Raw genomic sequence first — 18662 nt, 5'->3', positions numbered from 1 at the left:
CGATCGAAAAAGGCAGACACAGGCAGACCAGGCTGTCAAGAGAAGACAGGATATGCTCTCACTGCAGTCAGGGAGTAGTGGAGACAGAGATGCACTTCCTCACAGCCTGTGGAAAATATCAGGGCATCAGGGAGAATTTCTACCAAAAATTCTCACAAATATGCCCTGAATTCAGAAATCTGAATGACAACCAAAAACTCCCATTCCTACTGGGGGAGGAGAGAAGCTGTGTAACACTGGTGGCACACTATGTTACAGCTTGCCATGAACAGAGGGACAACCAGTAAACTAAGAAAAGAGTATATATAAACAATGCGAATGTATATTTATACACTCAGGGGTATACCTGTTTATACACTGTATGAATAGAACTGCGTTTATGTGTTCAACCATAAATGTATTTTGATGCTTTGGCAACATAAGATGTACCTTATCATGCCAATAAAGCGATTTGAATTTGAATTTGAATTTGAACAGGCAGAGGTCGTGGTTCACATTGGGACCAACGACATAGGTAGGAAGAGGGATGAGGTCCTGCAACAAGAATTTAGGGAGCTAGGTAGCAGATTAAAGATCATTAATATATATTGTGAATAATTTAATAATATTTAAACAAAATAAACACATTTATCAAAGTACAAAGTGGAGGAGGAAACAATATTTAAAAGTTTTAGAGAAACTTTCAAGCGCCGCCCCCTCCACACGCCTATTGGTCGGAGCCTGAAACTCTGATTGGTTGAATGGGACGTCAATCACAGCAGCCCGCGGGGCGGATAAGGTGCCCGCCCCCTTGACCCTGATTGGTGAAGTTAGAGGGAAGTGGGCTGGCGATTGGCGGAGGGAGACGGAGGCTGGCTGCTGATTGGTGTATGAAGCTGTCAGTCACGGGCAGCTGGTTGCTGATTGGTGAAAATAGCTGTCTGTTAGGAGAGTGGGCGGGGCATGGATTGTCCTGCTGTTGATTGGCGGAGGCAGCTGTCAGTCAGCGGGCGGGCCGGAGCGCGAGGGCGGGGCGCGGATTCGAAGGCTGCTGATTGGCGGAGGGTGACGAAGGCTGGCCGCTGATTGGCGGAGGGAGCTGTCAGTCAGCGGGCGGGCCGGAGTGCGAGGGCGGGGCGCGGATTCGAAGGCTGCTGATTGGCGGAGGGTGACGAAGGCTGGCCGCTGATTGGCGGAGGGAGCTGTCAGTCAGCGGGCGGGGGTGGGGAGTGGGCGGCTGGGTCTGAAGTCTGGGCAGCGGGTCCTGGGTCACCGGCAGCGGAGGGCAGAGGTACTGAGGGCCGGGGCGGAGAGGCCTAGGCCGCAACAGGAGGGGTTCAAATGACCTTTGGGCGGATTAGTGGCAGTCTGGGCCTAGTAGCAGGTTGAAGCAGGGGGCTGGAGTTTACCACAGCCCCTTACCCTAACCCCCAGCCCAGGGCTCCCTCACCCTTAGGAGCCTGGTGAAGGAGTCTGTGGGGCGTGAGCGGGGTCTCTGGGGGGTGAGCGGGGAACACGGGGCGTGAACGGGACCCGTGGGGGGTGAGCGGGGCCATTGGGGGGTGAGCGGGGCTGTTGGGGCGGTGAGCGGGGTCCGTGGGGGGTGAGCGGGGAACACGGGGCGTGAGTGGGGCCATTGGGGGGTGAGCGGGGTCTCTGGGGGGTGAGCGGGGTCTCTGGGGGGTGAGCGGGGAACACGGGGGGTGAGCGGGGAATGCGGGGCCATTGGGGGGTGAGTGCAGGGCGTGAGCGAGGACCATGGGTGGTGAGCGGGGACCGTAGGGGGGTAAGCAAGGACCGCGGGGGGTGAGCGGGGCCCGCGGGGGGTGAGCGGGGCCCGCGGGGGGTGAGCGGGGCCAGTGGGGGGTGAGCGGGGAACGCGGGGGCAGATGTAAGTCACAATTAATCGTCCCAGGTGCTGGGGGACATTTGGAGCTTTCAAGACTCAGATTGATAGATTTTTGTTGGGTATTAAGTGTTACGGAACCAAGGATGGGTCGATGTAGTTGAGATACAGATCAACCATGATCTCACTGAATGGCGGAATGGGCTCGAGGGGCTGAATGGCCCCCTGTGTTCCTGTGAAATACCAGGGTCGGGTGCGAATTAGTCTTTGCAACTATTCCCTGTGTGTCTCTGAGTATAATTGGTCCACCCCCCCGCCCCCCCCCGAATCTCTTGCTGTTTTGACCAGTGACGATTATTCTGTTGCAGCCGCGGCGATGTGGAGCGAGGTGGTCAGCGTGCTGCGGGGAGCAGCCCGGGTGGGGAAGGCGTTCACGGGGATGCAGGGGGAGCAGCTGCGGCTGGCTGCGCGTAACTCCGTCCTGTGCGCCGGTCTGAAGAGGGCGCAGGTCTCCGCCGAGCAATGCGTCAGTTCCCTCCTCGCCGAACGACAGGTAACAGCTTGACCGTGGCGGGGCTGGGGGTGAGGCGGGCTGGGAGTGAGGGTGAGGGGCTGTGGTTAAACTCCAGCCCCCTGCTTCAGCCCGAGGAGGGAGGTGGGCTGGAATCAGCGGCTCAGTGGGTAGCATTCTCTCTAGTCTCTTGAGTCAGAAGGTCGTGGGTTCGAGTCCCACTCCAGAGACTCGGACACAGAATCCAGGCTGACGCTCCCAGTGCAGTGCTGAGGGAGTGCCACACTGTCGGTGGTGCTGTCTTTCGGATGAGACGTTAAACCGAGGCCCCGTCTGCCCTCTCAGGTGACGTAAAAGATCCCACGGCCACTATTCGAAGAAGAGCAAGGGGGAGTTCTCCCCGGTGTCCTGGCCAATATTTATCCCTCAAACTTCATCACCAAAAATCCGATGATCTGGTTATTATCTCATTGCTGTTTGTGGGAGCTTGCTGTGCGCAAATTGGCTGCCACGTTTCCTACACTTCAGAAATACTTCATTGGCTGTAAAGTACTTTGGGACGTCCTGATGTTGTGACGGGCGCGATAGAAATGCAAGTCTTTCTTTCTTTCAGTACACCAGGGCAACCCTGAACCTCAAACTGTTGATAAAAGAATTATTAGGAGACGGAGAATCTGGTCACTGCCTTTTATTTTTTTATATTTGTTTATGGGATGTGGACGTCGTTGGCAAGGCCGGCATTTATTGCCCATCCCTAATTGCCCTTGAGAAGGTGGTGGCGAGCCGCCTTCTTGAACCGCTGCAGTCCGTGTGGTGAAGGTGCCCCCACAGTGCTGTTAGGGAGGGAGTTCCAGGATTTTGACCCAGCGACGATGAAGGAACGGCCAATATATTTCCAAGTCAGGATTGTGTGTGACTTGGAGGGGAACTTGGAGGTGGTGATGTTCCCATGCGCCTGCTGCCCTTGTCCTTCTAGGTGGAAGAGGTCGCGGGTTTGGGAGGTGCTGCCGAAGAAGCCTTGGCGAGCTGCTGCAGTGCATCTTGTAGATGGTACACACTGCAGCCACGGTGCGCCGGTGGTGGAGGGAGTGAATGTTTAAGGTGGTGGATGGGGTGCCAATCAAGCGGGCTGCTTTGTCCTAGATGGTGTCGAGCTTCTTGAGTGTTGGAGCTGCACTCATCCAGGCAAGTGGAGAGTATTCCATCACACTCCTGACTTGTGCCTTGTAGATGGTGGAAAAGCTTTGGGGAGTCAGGAGTCATTTTGTAATATGTTCTGTTGCTCTTAACTTGCAGCGAGGAGTCCGAGAATTTAAAGAGGACCACGTTCCCTTTGAGGAAGAAGACGAGGCCTCTCGATGGAACCTTGAGTCAGAAATGGCTCCCGGGTATTCCGGCAGCGACGGAGCAGCCCGGAGCCAGGAGCCCCCCGACAGCCAGTGGGGCGAGAGCTCGACCGGCAGCGGCGAAAGGGAGGGGGGTCACCAGGGCTTGGGCCGTCCGCCGGGCAGCGGGTTTAAGGACAGCAGCGGGAACTTTGCCAGGCCGACGGGTCCCGGCATGGGACAGACGAGGTCCTTCCACGAGGAGGCCTCGGTGAGGGGGCTGACACCAGAGGACATCGCCAAGGCCAGAGACACGAAGCAAAACCGCGACAAAGGGAGCCAGTTCAAGCCGCCAAGGCAAACGGTAAGGCAAACAGGTTGGGTGATTGGGCAGAAGCATAGCAGATGCAGTATAATGTGGATAAATGCAAGGTTATCCACTTTGGTGGCAAAAACAGGAAGGCAGATTATTATCTGAACGGCAATAGATTGGGAGAAGGGGAAGTGCAACGAGACCTGGGTGTCCTTGTGCGCCAGTCGCTGAAGGTAAGCATGCAGGTGCAGCAGGCGGTTAAGAAGGCAAATGGTATGTTGGCCATCATAGCGAGAGGATTCGAGTACAGGAGCAAGGATGTCTTGCTGCAGTTGTATAGGGCCTTGGTGAGACCACACCCTTGAGTATTGTGTGCAGGTTTGGTCGCCTTATCTGAGGAAGGATGTTCTTGCCATGGAGGGAGTGCAGTGAAGATTCACCAGACTGATACCTGGGATGGCAGGAATGACGTATGAGGAGAGATTGGGTCGATTGGGCTTATACTCGCTGGAGTTTAGAAGAATGAGAGGGGATCTCATTGAAACTTATAAAATTCTAACAGGACTAGACAGACTAGATGCAGGAAGGATGTTCCCGATGGTCGGGGGAGTCCAGAACCAGGGGTCACAGTCTAAGGATAAGGGGTAAGCCATTTAGGACTGAGATGAGGAGGAATTTCTTCACCCAGAGAGTGGTGAACCTGTGGAATTCTCTACCACAGAAGGCAGTTGAGGCCAATTTATTAAATATATTCAAGAAGGAGTTAGATATATTTCTTAAGGCTAAAGGGATATGGGGAGAAAGCAGGGACAGGGTACTGAATTTGGATGATCAGCCGTGATCTCATTGAATGGCGGAGCAGGCTCGAGGGGCTGAATGGCCGACTTCTGCTCCTATCTTCTATGTTTCTATGGGCTTTGTTCAACGTGACCACACATAGCAAGAGGAGGAGGCCATTCAGCCCCTCGAGCCTGTTCCGCCATTCAATGGGATCATGGCTCATCTGTATCTTAATACTTGCCAATGCCCACATCCCAAGAATGAATTAAAAAGCTCGATTTGAGTTAGCCCCTTCAGGAGAGGGGGGAGAAAGTCTGCTAAAAGATTAGCGTTCAGCGCGATTGACCCTTGACCTGTTACTTTCTCTTTGTTTTTTTGCGCAGTTGAATGAGCGAGCTCGTGAAAGAAAAGTACCCTCTTCGCGGATCAGTCGCCTGGCGAACTTTGGAGGTAAGACACCTTGCACGCGGCCTCGCCCCGTTTGGTTTCAGCCCCAGAACGGCTACATGTTTTGACAGTAAGCCCCCCCCCCCCCCCTCCTCGCAGAGCGCGGAGCGCTGAGTTACATCCATTGTGCTTCTGTTGGCAGGTTTGGCGGTGAGCTTGGGGATTGGAGCTTTGGCAGAAGTAGCCAAAAAGTCAGTGAGCGGAAACCAGAAGTCGAGCGGTGAGATCCTGCTACCCAACCCTCTCGGCTCTTGTCGTGCCGGTTCTTGCGTAAACGAGACTTGTTGAGCTTTTTTTGCACCCCTTCATTGGCTGGTCCTCTCGGCGCCGCTCGCCCTTCCTCTGCCTCAGCAGGTGGCCGTTTTTGCCAGTGGGCGCCTGGAGGGCGAATGTCGGCCATTATCGGACCGTGGAGGGCGTCTCCGCCGAACCAAATCCTGTTCTCCCGATCCCCTCGTGCTCTCGCGCGCTCGCTTCCTGATGTGTTTGTATCGTGCCTTTCACAAATCAGAACATCTCGGAAGAGCCACACAGCCAATCATTCTTCAAAAAATAATCACTTATTTGTCAGCAAATGCAGAGCCGTTTGGCTCACAGCAGCAGATGAGTTAAATGACCTGTTGATCTGTTTTCGACATTGATGACTAGTGGCCAGGACACCAGGAACGCTCCCCTGCTCCTCTTCAGTAGTTCCACGGGATCTTTTACGTCCACCTGGACAGGCAAGCAAAATTTCGGTCTGACGTCGCATCCGAAGGACGGCACCCCTGACAAAAAGGAAAGAACTTGCATTTCTATAGCGCCTTTCACCACTTCCGGACGTCCCAAAGCTCTTTACAGCCCAATGAAGTGCTTTTGAAGTGTAGTCACTGTTGTAATGTAGGAAATGTAGGTTATAGAGTTCCCTATAGAGTGATAGGGATTTGAGCTCCTGGTCTTCGGACTCCGAGTGCAGTTATGGCGCTGCAGTGCAGTGTTCCTGGACTGGTGGGAGTAGGCGGAGATTGCATGTGGGCGGACATCAGGTGAAGGTGGGATTGGGCTCGGCTGTGAACCCTTCCACAGTCGAATAGCTACTGACTCATGGATGAAGACTGGTGGAGGGGGGGTGGGGTAAGGTACCAGAGGATAGTTGGCACTTGTTGAATAATATGCCCTTAGGGGTCAGTGTCCTGGCAACAGGAAGAGAACAGGTGATAGAAACATAGAAGATAGGAGCAGGAGTAGGCCATTCGGCCCTTCGAGCCTGCTCCGCCATTCAACGAGATCATGGCTGATCATCCAAACCCTAGCACCCGGTCCCTACACCGACAGCCATCCCACCCAAGCCCTATCCCCGTAACCCCACGTATTTAATCCCCACTAACACTAAGGGTCAATTTTTATCATGGCCAATCAACCTAACCCGCACATCTTTGGACTGTGGGAGGAAACCGGAGCACCCAGAGGAAACCCACGCAAACACGGGAAGAATGTCTGTGTGGAGTTTGCACAGTCACCCGAGGCCGGATTTGAACCCGGGTCCCTGGCGTTGTGAGGCAACAGTGCTAACCACTATGCCACCGTGATGAAACGGGACTGCGAGTTCCCTATGTCGGTTGTGTCATTCTGACGAGGTGCCAAGCAGAAAGCAAGTGGTTTCCCCGCAGGGAAGCAGTGAAAATCCAAGTGAGCATCATCTCTACAACTTGTGTTTATATAGAGGCTTTAAAGTAGTGAAACATCCCAAAGCGTTTCATAGTGGGTCCTTTGCTGTTTGTAGTGTACATTAATGATTTAGATAGGAATGTAGGAGGTACGATCAGTAAGTTCGCAGATGACACGAAAATTGGTGGAGAGTGGTATAGCGAGGAGGGAAGCCTCGGGCTACAGGATGATATAGACGGGTCGGTGAGATGGGCAGAACAGTGGCAAATGGAATTTAACCCTGAAAAGTGTGAGGTGATGCATTTTGGGAGGACTAACAAGGCAAGGGAATTCACAATGAATGGTAGGACCCTAGGAAGGACAGAGGATCAGAGGGACCTTGGTGTGCATGCACATATCTACCTGTCCTGCTGCCTTCGGGGATCTAAGGTGGTTAAAAAGGCATATGGGATACTTGCCTTCATTAGCCGAGGCATAGAATATAAGAGCAGGGAGGTTATGATGGAGCTGTACAAAACGCTAGTTAGGCCACAGCTGGAATACTGTGTGCAGTTCTGGTCGCCACACTATAGGAAGGATGTGATTGCATTGGAGAGGGTGCAGAGGAGATTCACCAGGATGTTACCTGGGCTGGAGCGCTTCAGCTATGAAGAGAGACTGGACAGGCTGGGGTTGTTTTCCTTGGAGCAGAGAAGGCTGAGGGGGGACCTGATTGAGGTGTTCAAAATTATGAGGGGCATAGATAGGGTAGATAGAAAATAACTTTTCCCCTTAGTAGAGGGGTCAATAACCAGGGGGCATAGTTTCAAGGTAAGGGGCAGGAGGTTTAGAGGGGATTTGAGGAAAAACTTTTTCACCCAGAGGGTGGTTGGAATCTGGAACTCACTGCCTGAAAGGGTGGTAGAGGCAGGAACCCGCACAACATTCAAGAAGCATTTAGATGAGCACTTGAAACGCCATAGCATACAAGGCTACGGACCAAGTGCTGGAAAATGGGATTCAAATAGTTAAGGCTTGATGGCCGGCACGGACACGATGGGCTGAAGGGCCTCTATAGACGTAATTTGACACCAAGCCGCATAAGAAGATCTTAGGACAGGCGACCAAAAGTTTGGTCAAAGGAGGTAGGTTTTAAGGAGCGACTTAAAGGAGGAGAGAGAGGCGGAGAGGTTTAGGGAGGGAATTCCAGAGCTCAGGGCCCAGGCAGCTGAAGGCACGGCCGCCAATGGTGGAGTGATTAAAAGTCGGGGGATGCACAAGCGGCCAGAATTGGAGGAGCGCAGAGATCTCAGGAGGGTTGTAGGGCTGGAGGAGGTTACAGAGATTGGGAGGGGGGGGGTGAGGCCATTCCTACTCCTACATGGCAGTGATTGAGCTTCAACATAATTTGTGTTGCGCGAAATAATTCAGGACGTTACCGAGAGGCGTGATGAGGTGCTATAGAACTGCCAAGTTCTTTTTCCGAGCTTGCAACCTTCACCGTAGCAAGAATCAGAATCGGGTCCCTGTTGGCCTGCTCGGTTATGGGATGGAGATTAAGGAGAGACTAAGAAGGGAATAATCGGATAGCTCCTTCGAAGAGCCGGCACAGGCACGATGGGCCGAATGGCCATTCTCCTGCGCTGAACCGTTCTAAGATCTGGGTCTAATCTTCACAGCCTGACTGCTGAATAAAATGAGTAAATACCTTGACGTTTCATGAATTCGTTTGGGCAGTTAGAGTGGGGAGAGATTTAGTTGGCCGACGTTTCAGTGGCTTGGCTCTGGACTGTAGTAATCCTCCGATGTGCTGGTTTCGTCACAGAAAATAAAGGACTGCTGGACTCCAACCCCTTCCTATCGGAGGCCAACGCGGAACGCATTGTCGACACGCTGTGCAAGGTGCGAGGGGCAGCTCTGAAGATCGGGCAGATGCTGAGCATTCAGGGTACGTTTTCACGTTGCACTGACTCCTTTACCCTCGCTGGTACTCTCTCTCTCTTTCTCTCTCTCTCTCTCTCTCTCTCTCTCTCTCTCTCTCTCTCACTCTCGACTCCCAGTGCATCACTCTCCTGACCAGCTAGCTCCCTCCCAATGGTTCGATAGGGCAGGGGTTCCTTTCCTCATTCACGGGATGTGGGCGTCGCTGGCAAGGCCAGCATTTATTGCCCATCCCTAGTTGCCCCTCGAGAAGGTGGTGGTGAGCCGCCGCCTTGAACCGCTGCAGTCCGTGTGGTGAAGGTGCTCCCACAGTGCTGTTAGGGAGGGAGTTCCGGGATTTTGACCCAGTGACGATGAAGGATCGGCCGATATATTTCCAAGTCAGGATGGTGTGTGACTTGGAGGTGGTGGTGTTCCCACGTGCCTGCTGCCCATGTCCTTCTAGGTGGTAGAGGTCGCGGGTTTGGGAGGTGCTGTCGAAGTAGCCTTGGCGAGTTGCTGCAGTGCATCCTGTGGATACTAGATGCTGAGAGGATGTTTCCCCTGGCTGTGGAATCTAGAACTAGGGGGCATAGTCTCAGGATAAGGAAACGGTGGGGGTGGGGGGGGGGGGTGGCATCCAGCTGAGCTGCCACGTCCCATTCCATGACGGAATAGCCTGCCGCCACTCGCCGTCCAGGCTGACGGGTGGAGAACGGCCACTTTGGCGGGGAGCCGTAGACCGCTGGAGCTTCTGGTACTGTAAAAGAAAGGACGTGCATTCATATAGCGCCCTTCACCATATCGGGACGTCCCAAAGCTCTTCAGAGCCAATATAGTCCTTTTTTAAAAAGTGCACAGCAAGCTCCCACAAACAATAACATGATCCTGACCAGATAGCCTGTTTTAGTGATGTTGATTGAGGGTTAAATATTGGCCCCAGGACACCGGGGAGAACTCCCCCCTGCTCCTCGAAATAATGCCACGGGATCTTTTACATCCACCTGAGAGAGCAGACGGGGCCTCAGTTTAATGTCTCATCTGAAAGGCGGCTCCTCCGACAGTGCGGCACTCCCTCAGCACTGCGCTGGGAGTGTCGGCCTCGATTTTTGTGCTCAAGTCTCTGGGACTCGAACCCACAACCTTCTGACTCAGAGGCGAGAGAGAGTGCTGCCCACTGAGCCACGGCCGACACCTGTACTTGTAGTCACTGTTGTAATGTAGGAAAGTTAGGAAACACTTCTTCAGGCAAGGGGTGGTAAAAGTGTGCAACTCTCTCCCACTCAATTAATCTCAATTAATTATGAATCGGAGAGGGATCGATTTCTTGCTAGCCGAGGGTATTAAGGGATATGGAGCCAAGGTGGGTGGATGGGGTTAGGGTACAGATCAACCATGATCTCGTTGAATGGCGGAGCAGGCTCGAGGGGCTGCACGGCCTCCTCCTGTTCCTATGTTTGAAGATGTTTTCTGACAAGTCTATCAAACTATAGGCTGCAAAGTGCGCTCGAAGTTGACGCTTTTATCCGACCGATTTTCTCTCCGCGCAGACAACAGCTTCATCAACCCGCAGCTCCAGAAGATCTTTGAGCGCGTGCGACAGAGTGCGGACTTCATGCCCGCTTGGCAGACAGCGGTGAGTGCGACAACAGCGGCTCGTGCCTGTAATATAGGAAAGAAATCTCCCAAGAGCACTTCACAGAAAGCAAGGTGCTGGGCCAAAGGAGGAGTGTTGGCGGATTTCCCGTGGTTACAGTCGTAATAAAATGGTTGTTAGTCCGAGAACAATAACCTCTGCGTGATTCAAGCCCCAGTAGTTTTAAACAGCAAGCTGTAATATACCGTGACTAGTAACTGTCCTACAGTATTACATTAAATGGCGAGCGATTAACACAGCCTGTTTTGTCTTTGCGACGTCTTGATCAAGCTGATAGATGTCCGACTGTCCCGACAGCGCTCTAACTTTTAGAGGACGCGGGTCCCATTCTTATACTATTTGGCTACCTTGGGCTTCACCTACGCACGACAGTACGTGCAGGAGCACCTTGGCTGAGGCCGCGTATTGAGGTGTTTATCCCCGTTTCTAATCTTTCGCCCTTCCTCCTCTGTTCTGCAGACTTTGTATAGGCCCAGTGTCCTTGCAGCCTTGCATCATTCGGACTGCCTTGTACTGTCTCTCTTACTGTGGTATGTGGTGTCTTAGCGACTACTCCCTTATCTCATGGCTCAGCGAGAAATAAAAAGCTTGCTTCCGCATTCGCTGAAACAAAACTTGCTGGGATACTTTGGCCATTTAAAGCATTTAAAAATATTCTAACGGGATTAGGATGAGGGTGGGTGGGAAACCTTGGTCAAAGAGGTGGGTTTTAAAGAGACCCAACAAAGGAGGAGAGGGAGGTGGAAGGGTTTGAAGAGGGAATTGCAGAGAGTGGGACCCAGGCGGCTGAAGGCACGGCTGCCAATGGTGGGGTAAAGGGAGGTGGGATGCAATTCGAGATTATTTTTCTCCTGTAAGGTTTCTGCATTCTAATAGTGTTGTGCATTAACAATCGGCCTTAACTCTTTCCCCCTCCCCTATCCTAAAGATCCCAGTTTTACTGCACCAGTGTAACGATTCTGTTTGTCATTCCTGTGGCCTCTCTAAGGCCGTGAACATAAGACATAGGGGCAGGAGTCGGCCATTCGGCCCCCCGAGCCTGTTCCGCCATTCAATAAGATCAGGGCTGATCTTCTACCTCATCGCCACTTTCCTGCACTATCCCCATATCCCTTGATTCCCTTAGTATTCAAAAATCTATCGATCTCTGTCTTGAATATACTCAACGACTGAGCCTCCACAGCCCTCTGGGGCAGAGAATTCCAAAGATTCACCACCCTCTGAGTGAAGAAATTCCTCCTCATCTCAGTCCTAAATGGCCGACCCCTTATTCTGAGACTGCGACCCCTGGTTCTAGACTCCCCAGCCAGGGGGAAACATCCTCCCTGCATCTACCCTGTCAAGCCCTGTAAGAATTTGGTATGTTTCAATGAGATCACCTCTCATTCTTCTAAACTCTAGAGAATATAGGCCTAGTCTACTCAATCTCTCCTCATAGGACAATCCCCCCATCCCAGGAACCAGTCTGGTGAACCTTCGTTGCACTCCCTCTATGGCAAGTATATCCTTCCTTAGGTAAGGAGACCAAAACTGTCCACAATACTCCAGGTGTGGTCTCACCAGGGCCCTATATAATTACAAGTAAGACGTCTTTACTCTTATACTCAAATCCTCTTGTAATAAAGGCCAACATACCATTTGCTTTCCTAATTCTTGCTGTACCTGCATGTTAACTTTCAGTGATTCGTGTACAAGGACACCCAGGTCCCTCCTCTTACTCTCTCCCTCCCTGGCTCAGTCTTTGTTTTCCGTACACCTAAAGGCATTTCTTTTGTTAAAGGTGCTGTAGAAATGCAAGTGGTTTAAACGGCGGTTGAAAGCGTTTCAAACAATTGTGTTAATGGGTTACGTGCTTCTTGGCGCAGAGAGTCATTTCAAGGCTTCTGTCCCTACCCGGCCTGGCCCATACACGACACCAGTCTCTCTTCATCTTCTTAGGCAGTCCCTCGGAACCGAGGATGACTTGCTTCCAGATTAAAAATGAGTTCGCAGGTGACTGATGAGTCCAATGCGGGACCTACAGTCTCTGTCACAGGTGGGGCAGACGGTGGTTGAAGGGGCGGGTGGGTGGGGTGCTTGGGTTGACGTGTGCTTCTTCCGCTGTTTGCGCTTGGCTTCCGCTTGCTCCCGGCGAAGAGACTCGAGGTGTTCGGCGCCTTCCCGGATGCTTCTCCTCCACTTTGTGCGGTCTTGGGCCAGGGATTCCCAGGTGTCGGTGGGGATGTTACACTTTTTCAAGGAGGCTTTGAGGGTGTCCTTGAAGCGATTCCTCTGCCCACCTGGGGGCTCTCTTGCCGTGTCAGAGTTCCAAGTAGAGCGCTTGTTTTGGGAGTCTCGTATCGGGCATGCGGACAATGTGACCTGTCCATCGGAGCTGATCGAGCGAGGTCAAAGCTTCGATGCTGGGGATGTTGGCCTGAGCGAGAACACTGACGTTGGTGCGCCTATCCTGCCAATGGATTTGCAGGATCTTGCGGAGGCCCTAACAGCTATAAGAAGGTCCACCACACCGTCATACCCTGAGCACAAATTTAAGCGCAAAGGTAATCCAGCATGAAAAACGGGGAAGTAAGATTACAAGCTTCACCTAAAGGAAAGCAGTAATCGTTCACTACTACTGTTGTGTAAATGTTTGTCACTTTTCACAAGGGGATTGGAGGCTGCATGTAGTGACACCACTATTCCCCGGCCCAGAATGGAGATGTTTGGGTGGGAACAGGAGGAGGCCACTCAGCCCCTCGAGCCTGTTCCACCATCCAGTGAGATCGTTGCTGATCCGCCTTGGCTCCATATCCTTGTCTATCAAAAATCTATCGATCTCCGCTTTAAAATGATGAATTGAGCTGGCATCTACTGCTTTTTGTGGGAGTGAGTTCCACACTTCTACCGCCCTTTGCGTGTTTCCTAACTTCTCTCTTGAATGGCCTGATTCTGATTTTAATGCTCTGTCCCCTTGTCCTAGAGTTCCCCCACCAGCGGGAAAAGTTTCTCTGTATCTACCCTATCAATTCCTTCCAAAAACCTAAAATCTTCTGGTAATTCACCCGTCAATTCCACCTGGATTGCTGTATGTGACTGGGATTGATTTTAAGGACTTATTGAAACATATAAGATTGTGAAGGGGTTGGATCGGGTGGATGCGGGGAGGATGTTCCCAATGATGGGTGAAACTAGAACTAGGGGGCACAGTCTTAGAATAAGGGGCTGCTCTTTCAAAACTGAGATGAGGAGGAACTACTTCACTCAGAGGGTGGTAGGTCCATGGAATATGCTGCCCCAAAAAGCTGTAGAAGCTACATCATTACATAAATTTAAAACAGAAATAGACAGTTTCCTAGAAGTAAAGGGAATTAAGGGTTACGGGGAGCGGGCAGGAATTTGGACATGAGTCTAGGTTCGGATCGGTCATGGCCCTGTGGGTAGCGGAGTGGGCCCAGGGGCCATGTAGCCTGATCCTGCTCCTGCTCCTATTTAGTGTGTCTAATTCTGTTAGATTCAGGAGATGGTTCTGTGATAGTAGATTGGTGGTTAGGATCAGATCAGCCACGATCTTATTGAATGTCGGAGCAGGCTCGAGGGGCCGATTGGCCTACTCCTGCTCCTATTTCTTATGTTCTTAATTTGTATTGTGTAACTATCCGCTACTCACTACACTTTGCTGGAGAAATAATCCTGCTTTTATCAGGAGACGGTGCTGTAGTTTTGGTCATGAGTTCTGTTTTGCTGTAGTTCGCAGAGACTCTTTAAATAGACTCTGTAGACTGTTTGGTGTAGTGCGTTGTTTGAATAGACTCTGTCTATATCGGGAAGACCGAAGCCATTGTTTTTGGCCCCCACCACAAACTTCGTTCCCCAGCCACTGATTCCATCTCTCTCCCTAACATCTGTCTGAGGCTGAACCACACTGTTCGCAACCTTGGTGTCGTATTTGACCCTGAAATGAGCTTCCGACCACATATCCGCAGCATAACAAAGACCGCCTACTTCCACCTCCGTAACATCGCCCGTCTGCGCCCCTGCCCGAGCTCATCCGCTGCTGAAACCCTCATCCTTGCCTTTGTTACCTCTAGACTCGACTATTCCAACGCACTCCTGGCTGGCCTCCCACATTCCACCCTACGTAAACTTGAGGTCATCCAAAACTCGGCTGTCCGTGTCCTAACTCGCACCAAGTCCTGTTCGCCCATCACCCCTGTGCTCACTGACCTACATTGGCTCCTGGTTAAGCAGTGCCTCGATTTCAAAATTCTCATCCTTGTTTTCAAATCCCTCCATGGCCTCTCCCCTTCCTATCTCTGTAATCTCCTTCAGCCCCACAAACCCCTGAGATATCTGCGCTCCTCTAATTCTGCCCTCTTGAGCATCCCTGATTATAATCGCTCAACCCCTGGTAGCCGTGCCTTCTGTTGCCTAGGCCCTAAGCTCTGGAATTCCCTGCCTAAACCTCTCCGCCTCTCTAACTCTCTTTCCTCCTTTAAGACGCTCCTTAAAACCTACATCTTTGACCAAGCTTTTGCTCACCTGCCCTAATTTATCCTTATCTGGATCGGTGAGTCTCGCCCCCTGCCTCCAACTCATTAGCTGACACAGTGGAGTCGATAGACACTCTGGGGATGGTAAGAAGCCTGGCTGGGGAGGCGGGAGACTGCAGTGTCGGGGCTGGGGGACGTGGCTCGAGATGGATCTTGTCTCTCGGTGAATCGAACCGACCTGACCGAATGTTCTTTCCTCAGAAAGTCCTGGATGAGGAGCTGGGCCCACACTGGCATGATAAGCTGGTGTCGTTTGAGGAGAAGCCGTTTGCCGCTGCTTCGATTGGACAGGTGCATCACGGAGAACTGAAGGATGGGCGGGAGGTGGCCATTAAAATCCAGGTAGGTCCATTTTCTCAATGAAATCAAATTTTCAAAACTGCCAGGGTACGATTTGTACTCCCATTCTATGGATTACTAGTGCGGTAACACAGCCACTACAGTGATTGAGTAGAAGGGACTATACTCTCTGGAGTTTAGAAGAATGAGAGTCATAACGGCACAGAAGGAGGCCATTCGGCCCATCGAGTCCGTGCCGGCTCTCTCTGTAGAGCAATCCAGTCAGTCCCATTCCCCCGCTCTATCCCCGTAGCCCTGCAAGTTTATTTCCCTCAAGTGCCTATCCAGTCTCCCCTTGAAAACATCGAGTGTCTCCGCTTCCACCACTTCCGTCGGCAGCGAGTTCCAGGCCTTCACCACTCGCTGCGTAAAAAGGTTTTTCCTCACATCCCCCGTGTATCTCTTGCCCAAAACCTTAAATCTGTGTCCCCTAGTCCTTGTACCATCAACTAGTGGGAACAGCCTTTCCCCGTCTAGCCTATCCAAACCCGTCATAATCTTGTACACCTCGATCAAATCACCCCTCAACCTCCTTTGCTCTAATGAAAACAAATCCAGCTTCTCCAACCTGTCCTTGTAGCTAAGATCCCCCATCCCCGGAACCATTCTGGTAAATCTCCTCTGCACCCTCTCCAGGGCCTTCACATCCTTTCTAAAGTGTGGTGACCAGAACTGGACGCAATACTCCAGTTGTGACCTAACCAGCGCTTTATAAAGGTTCAGCATAACTTCTCTACTTTTGTACTCAATACCTCTATTTATGAAGCTCAAGCCCAAGAGGTGATCTCATTGAAATATTCTGAGGGGGATTGACAGGGTAGATACTGAGAGGTTGTTTCCCCTGACTGGAGTGTCTAGAACCAGGGGTCGGAGTGTCTAGAACCAGGGGTCACAGTCTCAGAACAAGGGGTCGGCCATTTAGGATGAGATGAGGAGAAATTTCTTCACTCGGAGGGCGGTGAATCTTTGGAATTCTCTGCCCCAGAGGGCTGTGGAGGCTCAGTCATTGAGTATATTCAAGACTGAGATCGATAGATTTTTGGACTCTAGGGGAATCAGGGGATATGGGGATTGGGCAGGAAAGTGGAGTTGAGGTCAAAGATCAGCCATGATCTTATTGAATGATGGAGCAGGCTCGAGGGGCCGAATGGCCGACTCCTGCTCCTAATTCTTATGTTAACCAGACACATTGCCTCAGTTTTCATCAGCTGATTCAATACAGATTCGGGTTCAAATCTGGGACATTCCCAGTCTGTGTGGCTCGGGGGCCTTAGCTGAGAAATTCGATAACCCTGCGCTCGTTAAACAGACGTAAAACGGGCGCCAAGGCGTTCGATATGGCGTGCGGCGGACACGCGTCCTGAGCCGGGAGTGTGCCGCCCGCCATGTCGGTAGAGGCATCAAAAGAGACAGCCAGAGCCTGGGCCTGAAACGGGCGTTGGAACCTTTGCAAAGGCAAATAACGGGTCCAAAGCCTGCGTGAGGCCTCCTTTTACCAAATTGGTTTGTCCTGAGGCAGTGGCCGCCTCAAAGGAAGAAAGACTCGCATTTCTATAGCGCCTTTCACGACCACCGGACGTCCCAAAGAGCTTTACAGCCAATGAAGTACTTTCTGAAGTGTAGTCACTGTTGTAATGTAGGAAACGCGGCAGCCAATTTGCGCACAGCAAGCTCCCACAAACAGCAATGTGATAATGACCAGATAATCCGTTTTAGTGATTTTGATTGAGGGATAAATATTGGCCCCAGGACACCGGGGAGAACTCCCCCTGCTCTTCTTCAAAATAGTGGCCGCGGGATCTTTTACGCCCACCTGGGAGAGCAGACGGGGCCTCGGTTTAACGTCTCATCCGAAAGACGGTACCTCCGACAGTGCAGCACTCCCTCAGCACTGCACTGGGAGTGTCGGCTGAGATTTTTGTGCTCGAGTCCCTGGGGTGGGACTTGAACCCACGACCTTCTGACTCAGAGGCGAGAGCGCTGCCCACTGAGTCATGGCTGACGCCTACGTAGGCAGGCTACATTCAGGAAAACCAGGTCGACTTGCGGCCTAACCAGCGGGTCCTTAAAGGGACCGTTGGAGATCACCACCAAAAGATACTTTTTTAATTAAAAAAATTACTTACTGAATGTGGAGCTGGGAGGTGCAGGAGTTCTCCCCACTCCACATTAAAACCACGGGTCGCTGCCGACCACCAAACCCCCGCCCCCCCCCCCCCCCCCCAATCACTGCCTATTTACCCCCCTTGCCCCCATCCCGATCACTGCCTATTTCCTTCCCTCTCCCTCTCCCTCGCCCCCATTTCTATCACTGCCTATTACCCCCCTCATCCCCCATCCTGATCACTGCCTATTACCCCCTCACCCCCACCTCTATCACTGCCTACTCCCCCACTCCCTCACCCCCCCATCTCTCTCACTGCCTATTACTCGTCCCCTGTCCTGATCACTGCCTATTCCCCCTCTTCCCTCCCCCACTTCCGATCGCTGCCTCTCTCCCTTGATGATGGATCAGTGCTTAAACAGAACAATCGAATCTGTTGATATCAGCAACTGGGGATATTTGGAAATTAATGGGAACAGGGATCGAAACTCCACATGTAAACAAAGAACGAACTAGCATTTCTCTAGCGTCTTTCACGACCTCAGGACGTCCCAAAGCGCTTTACAGCCAATGAAGTACTTTTGAAGTGTAGTCATGTAGGAAACCTGGCAGGCAATTTGCGCACAGCAAGCTCCCCCAAACAGCAGTGCCTTAAGGCTCCGTGCTACGTACCTATGCGGCCCATAAAGAGAAAAGCTCGGACTTGGGGGTGTAGTGTTACTGGTCCATGTTTGCTCGGTCGGGTTGCTTACCGTGGCCGATGTGCTTTGTGTCGCCAGTATCCAGGAATAGCTCAGAGTATCAAGAGCGACGTCGACAACCTGCTGTCTCTGCTGAAAATGAGCATCGCGCTGCCCGAAGGTAAAACGGAGCCAACCAAAGCCTTTCAGCAAGCTGGCGCTGCGCTCGGGAGCAGGAGCTGCTTACAGTGCTCATCGCCTCTTTCTCCCTCCTCCTTACAGGCCTCTTTGCGGAGAGCAGCATTGTGGTACTGAGGCGCGAGCTGGAATGGGAATGTGACTATATCCGGGAAGCAGCCTGTGCCAAGAGGTTCAGGTACGATTACCCCTTCATTTCCAAAGATGTCACTCCACCATAACAACTTGCATTTATATAGCGCCTTTAACGTAGTAAAACGTCCCAAGGCGCTGCACGGGAGCGATTATCAAACAAAAATTTGACACCGAGTCACATGAGATATTGGGACCGGTTACCAAAAGCTTGGTCACAGAGGTTGGTTTTTAAGGAGCGTCTTAAGAGACGAGAGAGAGGCTGCGATGCTT

The 18662-nt window shown here is 52.0% G+C and overlaps 2 protein-coding genes across 3 annotated transcripts in view; both read left to right on the top strand.

Annotated features, from left to right (window-relative positions):
• The window catches only part of LOC147096692 (homeobox protein otx5), a 213841-nt gene that overhangs the window by 71867 nt on the left and 123312 nt on the right, over positions 1–18662 (top strand). The gene's annotated exons all lie outside the window — the stretch shown is intronic.
• On the top strand, positions 1179–18493 carry LOC147096694 (atypical kinase COQ8B, mitochondrial-like). Of its 2 annotated transcripts, XM_085973281.1 has the most exons (10): positions 1179–1270; positions 2194–2378; positions 3633–4025; positions 5138–5204; positions 5344–5421; positions 8653–8775; positions 10298–10383; positions 15138–15278; positions 18159–18240; positions 18342–18493. In XM_085973281.1, exons 2-10 carry the CDS (start codon positions 2202–2204, stop codon positions 18476–18478), a joined length of 1284 nt encoding a protein of 427 aa, XP_085829407.1. In that variant the 5' UTR covers positions 1179–1270; positions 2194–2201; the 3' UTR covers positions 18479–18493. The 2 variants fall into 2 exon arrangements, with proteins under 2 accessions (XP_085829407.1, XP_085829408.1); XM_085973282.1 differs by lacking the exon at positions 5344–5421.

This window comes from Somniosus microcephalus, chromosome 34 (genome assembly GCF_052327205.1).
Source record: "Somniosus microcephalus isolate GS21.2 chromosome 34, FLI_Smic_1.0, whole genome shotgun sequence".
NCBI classification, from domain to species: domain Eukaryota; kingdom Metazoa; phylum Chordata; class Chondrichthyes; order Squaliformes; family Somniosidae; genus Somniosus; species Somniosus microcephalus.
Note: the sequence above shows the minus strand (reverse complement) of the source record. Positions and strands in the feature narration are given on the sequence as shown.

Excerpts from the sequence above, each read along its gene's own strand:
- LOC147096694 (XM_085973281.1), top strand. The coding sequence starts at position 2,202 with ATGTGGAGCGAGGTGGTCAGCGTGCTGCGGGGAGCAGCCCGGGTGGGG. Across the intron at positions 5,205-5,343 it reads TCGCCTGGCGAACTTTGGAG|GTTTGGCGGTGAGCTTGGGG; the intron begins GTAAGACACCTT and ends TTCTGTTGGCAG. Across the intron at positions 15,279-18,158 it reads AGGTGGCCATTAAAATCCAG|TATCCAGGAATAGCTCAGAG; the intron begins GTAGGTCCATTT and ends TTGTGTCGCCAG.